Below are 17,366 nucleotides of genomic sequence, written 5' to 3'. Positions count from 1 at the left end.
GGAAAATGGCGCTGAACGCTGCTGGGTCTGCTCTGAGGAGAAGCTCCGCCCCCTTAATAGCGCTGTCTTCCCGCTCTTCATAGTATTATACTGGCCTGAGGATTGATGCTGGCAGAGATCCCTGGACCCTGACAGGCTTGAGAGGTCAGTGTAGGCGCTGGTTCAGGGCACCCCTCACAGCACCGCACTATGGCCCTCATTCCGAGTTGATCGCTCGCAAGGCGAATTTAGCAGAGTTGCTCAGGCTAAGCCTACTGGGAGTGTATCTTAGCTTCTTAAAATTGCGACCGATGTATTTCGCAATATTACGATTACAAACTACTTAGCAGTTTCAGAGTAGCTTCAGACTTACTCGGCATCTGCGATCAGTTCAGTGCTTGTCGTTCCTGGTTTGACGTCATAAACACACCCAGCGTTCGCCCAGATACTCCCCCGTTTCTCCGGCCACTCCTGCGTTTTTTCCGGAAACTGTAGCGTTTTTATCCACACGCCCCGAAAACGCCGTGTTTCCGCCCAGTAACACCCATTTCCTGTCAATCATACTACGATCGCCGGAGCGATGAAAAAGCAGTGAGTAAAAATACTATCTCCATTGTAAAATTACTTGGCGCAGTCGCAGTGCGAATATTGCGCATGCGTACTAAGCGGAATTTCACTGCGATGCGATGAAAAATACCGAGCGAACGACTCGGAATGAGGGCCTATGTACCGCTGAGCCCCGGAGCAGTTAGTACTGCGCTCCATACCCTGTTGCCGCCATCATCACACCGTCTCCCCGCTTGCTAGGGAGGGCGGTGACTAACTCGCCACCGATCTTCTGGCTCTTTAAGGGGGTGGCGGCATGCTGCCGGGCTGAGCGATTCACTGTGGCGGGGAACGTTCTATCCCCTCAGTGTCCTGTCAGCTGAGATAGTGGCTCAGACCCCGCAGGGCGGACACTACTCCCCCCTTAGTCCCACGAAGCAGGGAGGCTGTTGCCAGCAGCCTCCCTGTAAAATAAAACTCTAAAATAACTTTTACTAAAGCAGCTCTGTAGAGCTCCCCTAACTGTGACTGGCTCCTCCGGGCACATTTTCTAAACTGAGTCTGGTAGGAGGGGCATAGAGGGAGGAGCCAGAACACTCTCAAACTCTTAAAGTGCCAGTGGCTCCTAGTGGACCAGTCTATACCCCATGGTACTAATGTGGACCCCAGCATCCCCTAGGAAGTAAGAGAAAATAAGATTTTACTCACCGGTAAATCTATTTCTCGTAGTCCGTAGTGGATGCTGGGAACTCCGAAAGGACCATGGGGAATAGCAGCTCCGCAGGAGACTGGGCACAACTAAAGAAAGCTTTTAGGTCACCTGGTGTGCACTGGCTCCTCCCACCATGACCCTCCTCCAAGCCTCAGTTAGGACACTGTGCCCGGATGAGCTGAAATAATAAGGAAGGATTTTGAATCCCGGGTAAGACTCTTACCAGCCACACCGTATAACTCGTGATACCATACCCAGTTTAACAGTATGAAAACAACTGAGCCTCTCAACAGATGGCTCAACAATAACCCTTTAGTTAACAATAACTATGTACAAGTATTGCAGACAATCCGCACTTGGGACGGGCGCCCAGCATCCACTACGGACTACGAGAAATAGATTTACCGGTGAGTAAAATCTTATTCTCTCTGGCGTCCTAGTGGATGCTGGGAACTCCGAAAGGACCATGGGGATTATACCAAAGCTCCCAAACGGGCGGGAGAGTGCGGATGACTCTGCAGCACCGAATGAGAGAACTCAAGGTCCTCCTCAGCCAGGGTATCAAATTTGTAGAATTTTGCAAACGTGTTTGCCCCTGACCAAGTAGCAGCTCGGCAAAGTTGTAAAGCCGAGACCCCTCGGGCAGCCGCCAAAGATGAGCCCACCTTCCTTGTGGAATGGGCTTTTATTGATTTAGGATGCGGCAGTCCAGCCACAGAATGCGCCAGCTGAATTGTGCTACAAATCCAGCGAGCAATAGTCTGCTTAGAAGCAGGAGCACCCAGCTTGTTGGGTGCATACAGGATAAATAGCGAGTCAGTTTTCCTGACTCTAGCCGTCCTGGAAACAAATTTTCAAGGCCCTGACTACGTCCAGCAACTTGGAATCCTCCAAGTCCCTAGTAGCCGCAGGCACCACAATAGGTTGGTTCAAGTGAAAAGCTGATACCACCTTAGGGAGAAACTGGGGACGAGTCCTCAATTCTGCCCTATCCATATGGAAAATCAGATAAGGGCTTTTACATGACAAAGCCGCCAATTCTGACACACGCCTGGCTGAAGCCAAGGCCAATAACATGACCACTTTCCACGTGAGATATTTTAGATCCACGGTTTTAAGTGGCTCAAACCAATGTGATTTTAAGAAACTCAACACCACGTTGAGATCCCAAGGTGCCACTGGAGGCACAAAAGGGGGCTGAATATGCAGCACTCCCTTAACAAACGTCTGAACTTCAGGTAGTGAAGCTAGTTCTTTCTGGAAGAAAATAGACAGAGCCGAGATCTGTACCTTAATGGAGCCTAATTTCAGGCCCATAGTCACTCCTGCTTGTAGGAAATGCAGAAATCGACCCAGTTGAAATTCCTCTGTTGGGGCCTTTTTGGCCTCACACCAAGCAACATACATCCGCCATATGCGGTGATAATGCTTTGCAGTTACATCTTTCCTGGCTTTAATCAGCGTAGGAATGACTTCCTCCGGAATGCCCTTTTCCTTCAGGATCCGGCGTTCAACCGCCATGCCGTCAAACGCAGCCGCGGTAAGTCTTGGAACAGACAGGGCCCCTGCTGCAGCAGGTCCTGTCTGAGCGGCAGAGGCCATGGGTCCTCTGAGATCATCTCTTGAAGTTCCGTGTACCACGCTCGTCTTGGCCAATCCGGAACTACGAGTATTGTTCTTACTCCTCGTTTTCTTATTATTCTCAGTACCCTTGGTATGAGAGGCAGAGGAGGGAACACAAACTGACTGGTACACCCACGGTGTCACTAGAGCGTCCACAGCTACCGCCTGAGGGTCCCTTGACCTGGCGCAATATCTCTCTAGTTTTTTGTTTAGGCGGGACGCCATCATGTCCACCTGTGGCCTTTCCCAACGGTTTACCAACAGTTGGAAGACTTCTGGATGAAGTCCCCACTCTCCCGGGTGTAGGTCGTGTCCGCTGAGGAAGTCTGCTTCCCAGTTGTCCACTCCCGGAATGAACACTGCTGACAGTGCCAAGACGTGATTTTCCGCCCATCGGAGAATCCTTGTGGCTTCTGCCATCGCCATCCTGCTTCTTGTGCCGCACTGTCGGTTTACATGGGCGACTGCCGTGATGTCTGATTGGATCAGTACCGGCTGGTTTTGAAGCAGAGGCCTTGCCAGACTTAGGGCATTGTAAAGGCCCTCAGTTCCAGAATATTTATGTGTAGGGACGACTCCTGACTTGACCAAAGTCCATGGAAATTTCTTCCCTGTGTGACTGCCCCCCAGCCTCGAAGGCTGGCATCCGTGGTTACCAGGACCCAGTCCTGTATGCCGAATCTGCGGCCCTCTTGAAGATGAGCACTCTGCAGCCACCACAGTAGAGATAACCCTGTCTCCAAGGACCAGGGTATCAGCCGATGCATCTGAAGATGCGATCCCGACCACTTGTCCAAGAGGTCCCACTGAAAGGTTCTTGCATGGAACCTGCCGAATGGAATTTTGCTTCGTAAGAAGCTACCATTTTTCCCAGGACTCGTGTGCAGTGATGCACCGATACCTGTTTTGGTTTCAGGAGGTCTCTGCCTAGAGATGACAGCTCCTTGGCTTTCTCCTGCGGGAGAAACACTTTTTTCTGTTCTGTGTCCAGAACCATCCCCAGGAACAGTAGGCGTGTGGTAGGAACCAGCTGTGACTTTGGAATGTATAGAATCCATCCGTGCTGTTGTAGCACTTCCCGAGATAGTGCTACTCCGACCAACAACTGCTCCTTGGACCTCGCCTTTATAAGGAGATCGTCCAAGTACGGGATGATTAAAACTTCCTTTCTCGAAGGAGTATAATCATTTCTGCCATTACCTTGGTAAAGACCCTCGGTGCCGTGGACAGTCCAAACGGCAGTGTTTGGAATTGGTAATGGCAATCCTGTACCACAAATCTGAGGTACTCCTGGTGAGGATGGTAAATGGGGACATGTAGGTAAGCCTCCTTGATGTCCAGGGATACCATGTAATCCCCCTCCTCCAGGCTTGCAATAATCGCCCTGAGCGATTCCATCTTGAACTTGAATTTTTTTATGTATGTGTTCAAGGATTTCAAATATAAAATGGGTCTCACCGAACCGTCCGGTTTCGGTACCACAAACAGTGTGGAATAGTAACCCCATCCTTGTTGAAGTAGGGGCACCTTGACTATCACCTGCTGGGAATACAGCTTGTGAATTGCCTCTAGCACAGTCTCCCTGCCTGAGGGAGATGTCGGCAAGGCAAATTTGAGGAAACTGCAGGGGGGAAGACGCCTCGAATTCCAGCTTGTACCCCTGAAATACTACTTGAAGGATCTAGGGATCCACCTGTGAGCGAGCCCACTGATCGCTGAAATTTTTGAGGCGGCCCCCCACCGTACCTGGCTACGCCTGTGAAGCCCCCCCGTCATGCGGTGGACTCAGAGGAAGCGGGGGAAGAATTTTGATTCTGGGAACTGGCCGACTGGTGCAGCTTTTTCCCTCTTCCCTCGTTTTACACGCTTGCATTTCTGAAGCCGAAAGGACTGTACCTGATAATACAGTGCTTTCTGAGGCTGTGAGGAAACCTGAGGTAAAAAATTTTCTTCCCAGCTGTTGCTGTGGATACGAGGTCCCAGAGACCATCCCCAAACAATTCCTCACCCTTATAAGGCTCTATGTGCCGTTTAAAGTCAGCATCACCTGTCCAGTGTCGGGTCTCTAATAACCTCCTGACCGAATGGACATTGCATTAATTCTGGATGCCAGCCGGCAAAATATCCCTCTGTGCATCCCTCATATATAAGACGACGTCTTATGTTCGCAAACTAGTATCCCTGTTTGACAGGGTTACAGACCACGCTGCAGCAGCACTATCTGCAGGTCTCAGTCTAGTACCCGAGTGTGTAAATACAGACTTCAGGATAGCCTCCTGCTTTTTATCAGCAGGTACCTTCAAAGTGGCCGTATCCTAAGACGGCAGTGCCACCTTTTTTGACAAACGTGTGAGCGCCTTATCCACCCTAGGGGATATCTCCCAGCGTAACTTATCCTCTGGCGGGAAAGGGTACGCCATCAGTAACTTTTTAGAAATTACCAGTTTCTTATCGGGGGAACCCACGCTTTTTCACACTTCATTCACTCATTTGATGGGGGAACAAAACACTGCCTGCTTTTTCTCCCCAAACATAAAACCCTTTTTTAGTGGTACTTGGGTTAATGTCAGAAATGTGTAACACATTTTTTTTTATTGCCGGGATCATGTAACGGATGTTCCTAGTGGATTGTGTATATGTCTCAACCTCGTCGACACTGGAGTCAGACTCCGTGTCGACATCTGTGTCTGCCATCTGAGGGAGCGGGCGTTTTTGAGCCCCTGATGGCCTTTGAGACGCCTGGGCAGGCGCGGGCTGAGAAGCCGGCTGTCCCATAGCTGTTACGTCATCCAGCCTTTTATGTAAGGAGTTGACACTGTCGGTTTATACACCTTCCACCTATCCATCCACTCTGGTGTCGGCCCCACAGGGGGCGACATCACATTTATCGGCATCTGCTCTGCCATCACATAAGCCTCCTCCTCAAACGTGTCGACACAGCCGTACCGACACACCGCACACACACAGGGAATGCTCTGACTGAGGACAGGACCCCACACAGCCCTTTGGGGAGACAGAGAGAGAGTATGCCAGCACACACCAGAGCGTTATATAATTTAGGGATTAACACTATATTGAGTGAATTTTTCCCAATAGCTGCTTGTATATACAATATTGCGCCTAAATTTAGTGCCCCCCCTCTCTTTTTAACCCTTTGAGCCTGAAAACTACAGGGGAGAGCCTGGGGAGCTGTCTTCCAGTTGCACTGTGAAGAGAAAATGGCGCCAGTGTGCTGAGAGATAGCTCCGCCCCTTTTTCGCAGATTTTTCTCCCGCTTTTTTATGGATTCTGGCAGGGGTATTTATCACATATATAGCCTCTGGGGCTATATATTGTAATATATATGCCAGCCAAGGTGTTTTTATTGCTGCTCAGGGCGCCCCCCCCCCCCCCCCCCCCCAGCGCCCTGCACCCTCAGTGACCGGAGTGTGAAGTGTGCATGAGGAGCAGTGGCGCACAGCTGCAGTGCTGTGCGCTACCTTGGTGAAGACTGATGTCTTCTGCCGCCGATTTTCCGGACCTCTTCTTGCTTCTGGCTCTGTAAGGGGGACGGCGGCGCGGCTCCGGGACCGAACACCAAGGCCAGTTCCATGCGGTCGATCCCTCTGGAGCTAATGGTGTCCAGTAGCCTAAGAAGCCCAAGCTAGCTGCAAGCAGGTAGGTTCGCTTCTTCTCCCCTTAGTCCCTCGTTGCAGTAAGCCTGTTGCCAGCAGGTCTCACTGTAAAATAAAAAACCTAATTATATACTTTCTTTCTAGAAGCTCAGGAGAGCCCCTAGTGTGCATCCAACCTCGGCCCGGCACAAAATCTAACTGAGGCTTGGAGGAGGGTCATGGTGGGAGGAGCCAGTGCACACCAGGTGACCTAAAAGCTTTTAGTTGTGCCCAGTCTCCTGCGGAGCCGCTATTCCCCATGGTCCTTTCGGAGTTCCCAGCATCCACTAGGACGTCAGAGAAATAATGTTTGGAGAAGTGCTGGAACTACCCATCTTTTCATATAAATACAGTAGCAAGTATACAGAATATGCAGTACAAGTGTATATCAACAGAATGGGTCAAAAAAATAAAATAAAAAACTTACCATTCTAAAAATGGTATGCGAACGGCTGCTGTGGTCATTCATTTTGGTCTCCCCGTAATGTCTGTTCTCTGCCACATAATGGGAATGATCCAAGTTAATACTTAAAACCAAATTAAAATTCAACACAGTATCTAGATGTACAAAAGAAGTAAATTATTGCAGTTGCCGGCACCAACTATATCATATAGCATTCAACCCATGATGAAGTTACACTAAATGGTTATTTAGTGACAATGGGAACTTAGTGCAGAACATCTGGGTGAAGCAAAACCCAAAATACAGTGTAAGAGGCGTTTAATCTGCATTCATTATTCTACCTAGCCAAAAAGGTATGATCACTGAGAAGTCAGCAAAGCAGTGTTTGGTCAAATGTATAAGCCACTAAGATAAACTGTTTGCGGCCTCCATTTTATAAAGAGTGTATAAATACAGGTTCTTACTTTCACCCTTTTTGATCCATTTCATAACATGCTCAGGAGTCATGACAAGTTCTTCTGTCAAGCTTGCAACATATACATTTCGCTACCAAAAAAAGAAAGAAAAAGTTTCAATTTCATTCCTAATTAAATATGACTTGTTTTCTGTTGTATGTTTAAAGTTTTTCCACTTTTACCAATGCAGTATATTGTACCTGTGGTTGTTACATATTCCATGAATGGAACATTAAAATAAACTTTTAAAATTCTAACTTAAAATTATATGAACTTATTTGGTACCATTAAATGAACTTTAAGGTTTGGACCACATACCTACTACTAATGGGATCACATTGGCCAACCTCTTTGCAGAGATAGAAAGGATGAATTCAGCAGTGCCAACAGTATTACTATTACACAGGAAGTGGAACAGAGCCTTGGTTTGATGTAAAAGCTTTCCTCACTTCACCTCTCTATGTCCGGCAGTGCTGAAGACAAGCCAAGTGATTGGTCATAATGACCGATTCAGTCTGATCTACAAATCCTTTAATATACAGAGTTTAATGCTGGGGCAGTGTTGGGGAACCTTTGGCACTTCAACTGTTGAACTACACAGCCCAGCATGCCCTGCTACAGTTTTGCTATTTGGCAATGCTAAAACTGTAGCAGGGCACGCTGGGATGTGTAGTTCAACAACAGCTGGATTGCCAAAGGTTTCTCATCACTGTGCCAGGGTATCCCATCAGCCGCGGTAACTTAACGTGGCTAAAGGTTTCACTGGGGGCTATCCAATTAACCGATAAGCCGGCAAGAACCGCAGGCAGGCAAAACCAAATCCCTGGAAACAGCCTCGTTATCATGCAAAAATGGGGCTGTTTCACTGAACCTGTGTGTTTTCAGGAGGAAAGATGGGCACCCGATGTTTTATCTCTTCTAATAGGATACAGACCCTAGAATCTAATGTGTTTCGGGACTGAGAAATTAACCAAGGACCACCATAAAACTAAGATTCTAGTCCAGAGCCTCAAGAAATACAGTGCACCAGGTGTAATGGATAGGGTGTTATGCATTGAATGAGAAAAAAAAATTAAAAGGCTGAATAAAAGTTAACAAGCAGAATGAAAAACAAAACTCTCATACATTAAAATCTTCTCTTATTTCCAATGGCTTCTTTTTCCCATCATCACATAGGAGGTCTGTGACAGTTTCATTGTAAATTTCCATGTACGACACTCTCAACAAAAACTCTCTATCTGGTGCCTAAATAAAAAAAGGTTTTACATGTTACACACAGGCTAATTAGTCACTTTGGGCGTTATGCCCTCAAAGCTAAAATAACAAATGGCTTGGCGTTTGAGAAAAAATAAAATCACTTCCTATAATCCATACCTCTTGGATAATATGAAATACTTCTTGAACGGCTCGAGGTATTATTCCTAGGTTATCCGGTGTACCCATCATCGTGTAGGTTTTCCCAGATGACGTCTGGCCATAAGCAAAGATGGTGCCTGTTGTGGAAATAAAATAGTGACACGTACCAAAAGACTTGCACATTTTTTTTGTGCTAAACAACGTGCCAGTGAGAATGGTAACTTACCATTGTAGCCCTGTAGAGCAGAGCGAATAATCGGAACGGCTACTTCCTGGTACACTTGAGCCGTTGTTTCGTGCGAATCAAAGACCCGATCTAGGAAAGTTACCAGAGAAAGATTAATATTTCAGTAATCAGAGCACCTGAACTTTCTCAGGGTTCAGCAATTATATTGTTAAAAGGTCACTGAAGTATTAGCCTGTTTTCTAGAAGCAAATAGCATGGCTATCTTTTCTCCTATTGAACAAAACAAATGCATCAGATTTTTGGATCTGTGCTGAAGAGGAGATAGTGAATACAGTAAGTCTACTATTAACTTCAGAGCAAGCATTTCATTTTAATAAAAGCAGCCTAAACTGATGCAAAAGGAGAATGATGTAATTGAGGAGAGCAGAGAATACATTTGGTTTGAACTAACTGCTCTAGCACGCAACTGAATGAATACATTTTATGTTAATTACTGACCCTGAGACATTGACAAATCATGAAACAACCCTGGGATGAACAATGACCTTTAAAGCGGAGATTAAAATAGTTTAATTATGCATTATCCAGTAAGAAAACAAGTGTTTAGAAGCTGCAATATGTGCACAGTCATTTCCCTTTACTCTTCATCTGGGAAAGAAATGAGAGGGATCATCTGCAGATATTGGGGGGGAATTCAATTGTTTGAAAAGTCAGTTGGGTGTCTGTTTTTTCCTATCTAATAGAATATCCCCCATTGTGTTGGGAAGCTCTTGACAGCTGCAAGTTACTAAATACGCCTTTTAATTTAAGTAGCAAAGTAATCTATACAATGCCTTCTCAGACTTTGTTTTATGTTTAATCAGAACTAGAAAGTGTTAAAGTGAAAATATTATAGACATGCTTAGTAGGAGCATCCATGACACTGGCAATTTTCTGAGACAGGAAGCAACGTCAGAGAACACACTCACTAATGTGATTAAGAATTAGAACTAATGCTTACCAAAAGTAAAGGACTTTGTCCCATCTACCTGGGATACTGTTGAATTTTCTACCTTCCACTGCAGAGGAACTTTATCTCCTTGTTCTCTGTAAATTAGAACAAAAACCAGGTGAAAGGAAATGTGTCACAGATCAGACTATCCTCAAACGAAACCACTTAATCGCCTACTCCCAGATACTTAAACATTTATTTAAATAGTGTTACCATATTCCATTATACTGTAGATTGAGCTGTTGCAAGCGAGCCCAATTCATAGATCTGGGTAGAGCATCACAGAACAATACATAACAAGGCATTATGGACCCCCATAATGCACAGCTGCATCCTTTCTGCAAAGCTGCATCCTCTGCCATAAAACCTTCAACAACAAGCATGTAATTTAAACGTAATTAGAAGCCTTACTGTGGGGCATAAAGTTTAATGGGCATTACAGTGTATGGCATAATGTATCACGGGAATTGCAACACTATCACATTGCACAACTGCATTGTTATTTTATTTTCATTAAATGCAATATTAATTTAAGATGAATGAGAGCGCAAATGCAATTGATAAAATTGTATGTACTTTAATAAATGCACATAATTGATAAACAAAATGTAAATTTATCTAAAAAGTCATGATGCTTGACAGCCCCAAAAGGTTCCACATAATCTTAATGATCCGGTAATTGACTGTGAATCAATCGCTGTCTCATAAATTGGTTGCCTTTTTCACTATATTTGGATAAAGTTCCACAGAGTGTTTATGTAGTGTTTTAAGGATGATTTTCTAATGCTCACCGCTGCTGGAGTACAATAGCAGTAAACTTCCCAATGTCTGATGCAGCGGGGGGGAGGGAGAGCAATCACCTCTCTGGATCCAAGTGCCGTGTAGAGAGAGGGAGAGCAGCTGTCAGCAGCACCGCTCGCAGTGTCCCTGTCAGCCCGTGCTCCGAGCTCCACAGACGGCAACGGGCTGATGAGATGTTTCACAGGACACACACAGGAGAGGGCGCGGCTGCAGACTGGCGGTGGCACAATGGAGGCAGAGACCGGAACAATGATGTGGACCTCACAGGGGTAACCTTTACGCGTTTCTCCGCTGTCACAATGTAGCGGTTTCCTCAGAAGGTGTTCTGAGGAAACCGCTACATTGTGACAGCGGAGAAACGCGTAAAGGTTACCCCTGTGAGGTCCACATCATTGTTCCGGTCTCTGCCTCCATTGTGCCACCGCCAGTCTGCAGCAGCGCCCTCTCCTGTGTGTGTCCTGTGAAACATCTCATCAGCCCGTTGCCGTCTGTGGAGCACGGGCTGACAGGGACACTGCGAGCGGTGCTGCCGACAGCTGCTCTCCCTCTCTCTACACGGCACTTGGATCCAGAGAGGTGTATGCTCTCCCTCCCCCCGCTGCATCAGACATTGGGAAGTTTACTGCTATTGAACTCCAGCAGCGGTGAGCATTAGAAAATCATCCTTAAAACACTACATAAACACTCTGTGGAACTTTATCCAAATATAGTGAAAAAGGCAACCAATTTATGAGACCGCGATTGATTCACAGTCAATTACCGGATCATTAAGATTATGTGGAACCTTTTGGGGCTGTGTCAAGCATCATGACTTTTTAGATAAATTTACGTTTTGTTTATAAATTATGTGCATTTATTAAAGTATATACAATTTTATCAATCGCATTTGCGCACTCATTCATCTTAAATAATATTGTCTTTAATTAGGCGATAATCCAAATCACCTGCTGAGAGCTGCAATTACAATTATTTTTTTCCAAGTATTCAGTATTTATATATTAAGGAACTTGCGCCCAATAACAAATGCTGTTGCTTTTATTTTCATTAAATGACCTTTAATTTTTCAATTAGCCAGATTTATTTTTTCAAAAATGTTAGTAGCTCTTCAAGAGGTTTCATGTTTTTTTGAGTAGTTCACACCCAATTAAAGTTGGAGACCACTGGCCTATACTATAGGCCAGGGTTTTACCAACTTGGTCCTCAGGGACCTCCAAAAGTATAGGTCCCCCTATATCTACGATAAAACTGTGGTAATTCTTAGTTCTGGAGGGGATTATCACAATAAATCACTTATGTGCTCCCCTACTGGCAACCCCAAAAAAAAAAAAAAAAAAGTGATCAGGATGGCCAAATCAGATTCTTACAAGTTTAACAATCTAGATATATTGGGGCTTTGTTGCCTGGAGTATGGGTGAGGATTGTCCAAACAACCACTAGGTGAAGTTGCAGAGAAATAATAAGATTTTACTCACCGGTAAATCTATTTCTCGTAGTCCGTAGTGGATGCAGGGACTCCGTAAGGACCATGGGGAATAGCGGCTCCGCAGGAGACTGGGCACAACTAAAGAAAGCTTTAGGACTACCTGGTGTGCACTTGCTCCTCCCACTATGACCCTCCTCCAGACCTCAGTTAGGATACTGTGCCCGGAAGAGCTGATACAATAAGGAAGGATTTTGAATCCCGGGTAAGACTCATACCAGCCACACCAATCACACCGTATAACTCGTGATACTATACCCAGTTAACAGTATGAAATATAACTGAGCCTCTCAACAGATGGCTCAACAATAACCCTTTAGTTAGGCAATAACTATATACAAGTATTGCAGACAATCCGCACTTGGGATGGGCGCCCAGCATCCACTACGGACTACGAGAAATAGATTTACCGGTGAGTAAAATCTTATTTTCTCTGACGTCCTAAGTGGATGCTGGGACTCCGTAAGGACCATGGGGATTATACCAAAGCTCCCAAACGGGCGGGAGAGTGCGGATGACTCTGCAGCACTGAATGAGCAAACTCTAGGTCCTCCTCAGCCAGGGTATCAAATCAAACTTGTAGACTCTTGCAAAAGTGTTTGAACCCGACCAAGTAACAGCTCGGCAAAATTGTAAAGCCGAGACCCCTCGGGCAGCCGCCCAAGAAGAGCCCCTTTCCTCGTGGAATGGGCTTTTACAGATTTAGGGTGCGGCAGTCCAGCCGCAGAATGTGCAAGCTGAAACGTGCTACAGATCCAGCGAGCAATAGTCTACTTAGAAGCAGGAGCACCCAGCTTGTTGGGTGCATATAGGATAAATAGCGAGTCAGTTTTCCCGACTCCAGCCGTCCTGGAAATATATCATTTTCAGGGCCCTGACTACGTCCAGTAACTTGGAATCCTCCAAGTCCCAAGTAGCCGCAGGCACCACAATAGGTTGGTTCACATGAAACACTGATACCACCTTAGGAAGGAATTGGGAACGAGTCCTCAATTCCGCCCTATCCATATAAACAAATCAGATAAGGGCTTTTGCATGATAAAGCCGCCAATTCTGATACACGCCTGGCCGACGCCAAGGCCAACAGCATGACCACTTTCCACGTGAGGTATTATAGCTCCACGGATTTGAGTGGCTCAACCCAATGCGACTTCAGGAAATCCAACACCACGTTGAGATCCCACGGTGCCACCGGAGGCACAAACGGGGGCTGACTATGCAGCACTCCCTTAACAAAAGGCTGAACTTCAGGCAGTGAAGCCAGTTCTATTTTGGAAGAAAATCGTTAGAGCCGAAATCTGGACCTTAATGGAACCCAATTTTAGGCCCATAGTCATCCCTGACTGTAGGAAGTGCAGAAATCGACCTAGCTGAAATTTCTCCGTTGGGGCCTTCCTGGCCTCACAGCACGCAACATATTTTCGCCATATGCGGTGATTAAGGTTTGCGCTCACTTCTTTCCTAGCTTTAATTAGCGTAGGGATAACTTCCTCCGGAATGCCCTTTTCCTTCAGGATCCGGCGTTCAACCGCCATGCCGTCAAACGCAGCCGCGGTACGTCTTGGAACAGACAGGCCCCCTGCTGCAGCAGGTCCTGTCTGAGCGGCAGAGGCCATGGGTCCTCGGAGATCATTTCTTGGAGTTCTGGGTACCAAGTTCTTCTTGGCCAATCCGGAACAATGAGTATAGTTCTTACTCCTCTCCTTATTATTCTCATTACCCTGGGTATGAGAGGCAGAGAAGGGAACACATACACCGACTGGTACACCCACGGTGTTACCAGAGCGTCCACAGCTATCGCCTGAGGGTCCCTTGACCTGGCGCAATATCTTTTTTGCTTTTTGTTGAGGCGGGACGCCATCATGTCCACCTGTGGCCTTTCCCAACGGTGTACAATCATTTGGAAGACTTCTGGATGTCCCCACTCTCCCGGGTGGAGGTCATGTCTGCTGAGAAAGTCTGCTTCCCAGTTGTCCACTCCGGGAATGAACACTGCTGACAGTGCTAACACATGATTTTCCGCCCATCGGAGAATCCTTGTGGCTTCTGCCATCGCCATCCTGCTTCTTGTGCCGCCCTGTCGGTTTACATGAGCGACCGCCGTGATGTTGTCTGACTGGATCAGCACCAGCCGGTGTTGAAGCAGGGGTCTAGCCTGACTCAGGGCATTGTAAATGGCCCTTAGTTCCAGAATATTTATGTGTAGGGAAGTCTCCTGACTTGTCCATAGTCCTTGGAAGTTTCTTCCCTGTGTGACTGCCCCCCAGCCTCGAAGGCTGGCATCCGTGGTCACCAGGACCCAGTCCTGTATGCCGAATCTGCGGCCCATATAGAAGATGAGCACTCTGCAGCCACCACAACAGCGACACCCTGGCCCTTGGAGACAGGGTTATCCGCTGATGCATCTGAAGATGCGACCCGGACCACTTGTCCAACAGATCCCACTGGAAGATCCTTGCATGGAACCTGCCGAATGGAATTTCTTCGTAAGAAGCTACCATCTTTCCCAGGGCTCGCGTGCATTGATGCACAGACACCTGTATTTGTATTAGGAGGTCTGTCTAGAGACGACAACTCCTTGGACTTCTCCTCCGGGAGAAACCCTTTTTTCTTGTTCTGTGTCCAGAACCATACCCAGGAACAGTAGACGCGTCGTATGAACCAGCTGCGACTTTGGAATATTCAGAATCCAGCCGTGCTGTTGTAGCACTTCCCGAGATCGTCGGAGTAGCACTAACAACTGCTCCCTGGACCTCGCCTTCATAAGGAGATCGTCCAAGTACGGAATAATTATTTCGGCCATTACCTTGGTAAACACCCTCGGTGCCGGGGACAGACCAACGGCAACGTCTGGAATTGGTAATGACAAACCTGTACCACAATTTTGAGGTACTCCTGGTGAGGAGGGTAAATAGGGACATGCAGGTAAGCATCCTTGATGTCCAGTGATACCATGAAATTCTCCAGGCTTGCAATAATCGCCCTGAGCGATTCCATTTTGAACTTGAACCTTCGTATATAAGTGTTCAAGGATTTCAATTTTAGAATGGGTCTCACCGAACAGTCTGGTTTCGGTACCACAAAACATTTTGGAATAGTAACCCCGGCCTTGTTGAAGGAGGGGTACCTTGATTTCACCTGCTGGAAGTACAGCTTGTGAAATGCCGCCAGTACTACCTCCCTTTCTCCGAGGGCAGCAGGCAAGGCTGATGTGAGGTAACGGCGAGGGGGAGTAGCCTCGAACTCCAGCTTGTATCCCTGTGATACTACTTGCAGAACCTAGGGATCCACCTGTGGGCAAGCCCACTGGTCCCTGAAGTTCCCGAGACGCGCCCCCACCGCACCTGTCTCCACCTGTGGAGCCCCAGCGTCATGCGGTGGACTCAGAGGAAGCGGGGGAAGATTTTTGATCCTGGGAACTGGCTGTCTGGTGCAGCTTTTTTCTTCTTGTCTCTGTGCAGAAAGGAAGCGCCTTTGACCCGCTTGCTTTTCTGAAGCCGAAAGGACTGTACCTGAAAATACGGTGCTTTCTTAGGCTGTGAGGAAACCTGAGGTAAAAAAAAAATTTCTTCCCAGCTGTTGCTGTGGATACGAGGTCCCAGAGACCATCCCCAAACAATTCCTCACCCTTATAAGGCAGAATCTCCATGTGCCTTTTAAAGTCAGCATCACCTGTCCACTGCCGGGTCTCTAATACCCTCCTGGCAGAATGGACATTGCCTTAATTCTGGATGCCAGCCGGCAAATATCCCTCTGTGCATCCCTCATATATAAGACAACGTCTTTAATATGCTCTATGTTAGCAAAATATTCTCTGTCTAGGGTATTAATATTGACAGGGTATCAGACCACGCTGCAGCAGCACTATTCATGCTGAGGCAATTGCAGGTCTCAGTATAGTACCCGAGTGTGTATATACAGACTTCAGGATAGCCTCCTGCTTTTTATCAGCAGGCTCCTTCAAAGTGGCCGTATCCCAAGACGGCAGTGCCACCTTTTTTGACAAACGTGTGAGCGCCTTATCCACCCTAGGGGATATCTCCCAACGTGACCTATCCTCTGGCGGGAAAGGGTACGCCATCAGTAACTTTTTAGAAATGACCAGTTTCTTATCGGGGGAACCCACGCTTCTTTACACACTTTATTCACTCATCTGATGGGGGAACAAAACACTGGCTGCTTTTTCTCCCCAAGCATAAAACCCCTTTTATGTGGTACTTGGGTTCATGTCAGAAATGTGTAACACATTTTTTTATTGCCGAGATCATGCAACGGATGTTCCTAGTGGAATGTGTATATGTCTCAATCTCGTCGACACTGGAGTCAGACTCCGCGTCGACATCTGTGTCTGCCATCTGAGGTAACGGGCATTTTTTTGAGCCCCTGATGGCCTTTGAGACGCCTGGGCAGGCGCGGGCTGAGAAGCCGGCTGTCCCACAGCTGTTACGTCATCCAGCCTTTTATGTAAGGAGTTGACATTGTCGGTTAATACCTTCCACCTATCCATCCACTCTGATGTCGGCCCCACAGGGGGCGACATCCCATTTATCGGCCTCTGCTCCGCCTCCACGTAACCTTCCTCATCCAACATGTCGACACAGCCGTACCGACACACCGCACACACACAGGGAATGCTCTGACTGAGGACAGGACCCCACAAAGTCCTTTGGGGAGACAGAGAGAGAGTATGCCAGCACACACCAGAGCGCTATATAATGCAGGGATTAACACTATAACTGAGTGATTTTTCCCCCAATAGCTGCTTGTATACACATATTGCGCCTAAATTTAGTGCCCCCCCCCCCTCTCTTTTTAACCCTTTGAGCCTGAAAACTACAGGGGAGAGCCTGGGGAGCTGTCTTCCAGCTGCACTGTGAAGAAAAAATGGCGCCAGTGTGCTGAGGGAGATGGCCCCGCCCCTTTTCCGGCGGACTTCTCCCGCTTTTTCTGGAATTCTGGCAGGGGTATTTTTACACCTATATAGCCTTCCTGACTATATATGGTGTAGATTTGCCAGCCAAGGTGTATTATATTGCCCTCAGGGCGCCCCCCCCCCCATCAGTGACCGGAGTGTGAGGTGTGCATGAGGAGCAATGGCGCACAGCTGTAGTGCTGTGCGCTACCTTGTTGAAGACAGAAGTCTTCTGCCGCCGATTTTCCGGAACACTTCTTGCTTCTGG

The 17,366-nt window shown here is 47.2% G+C and overlaps 1 protein-coding gene across 4 annotated transcripts in view; it reads right to left on the bottom strand.

Moving 5' to 3' along the window:
- The window catches only part of CENPE (centromere protein E), a 635,458-nt gene that overhangs the window by 593,146 nt on the left and 24,946 nt on the right, over positions 1 to 17,366 (bottom strand). For all 4 annotated transcript variants that reach the window (XM_063918152.1, XM_063918161.1, XM_063918167.1 and 1 more), the window contains exons 2-7: positions 9,915 to 10,000; positions 8,954 to 9,043; positions 8,746 to 8,864; positions 8,497 to 8,616; positions 7,381 to 7,462; positions 6,941 to 7,008 (exon numbers count right to left, since the gene is read on the bottom strand). In XM_063918152.1, coding sequence (XP_063774222.1) covers positions 6,941 to 7,008; positions 7,381 to 7,462; positions 8,497 to 8,616; positions 8,746 to 8,864; positions 8,954 to 9,043; positions 9,915 to 10,000 — 565 coding nt within the window. The remainder of the gene's footprint in view (positions 1 to 6,940; positions 7,009 to 7,380; positions 7,463 to 8,496; positions 8,617 to 8,745; positions 8,865 to 8,953; positions 9,044 to 9,914; positions 10,001 to 17,366) is intronic.

The sequence above is a fragment of the Pseudophryne corroboree genome, chromosome 1 (genome assembly GCF_028390025.1).
Source record: "Pseudophryne corroboree isolate aPseCor3 chromosome 1, aPseCor3.hap2, whole genome shotgun sequence".
Taxonomy (NCBI): domain Eukaryota; kingdom Metazoa; phylum Chordata; class Amphibia; order Anura; family Myobatrachidae; genus Pseudophryne; species Pseudophryne corroboree.
This window is presented reverse-complemented; position numbering and strand designations above follow the sequence as displayed.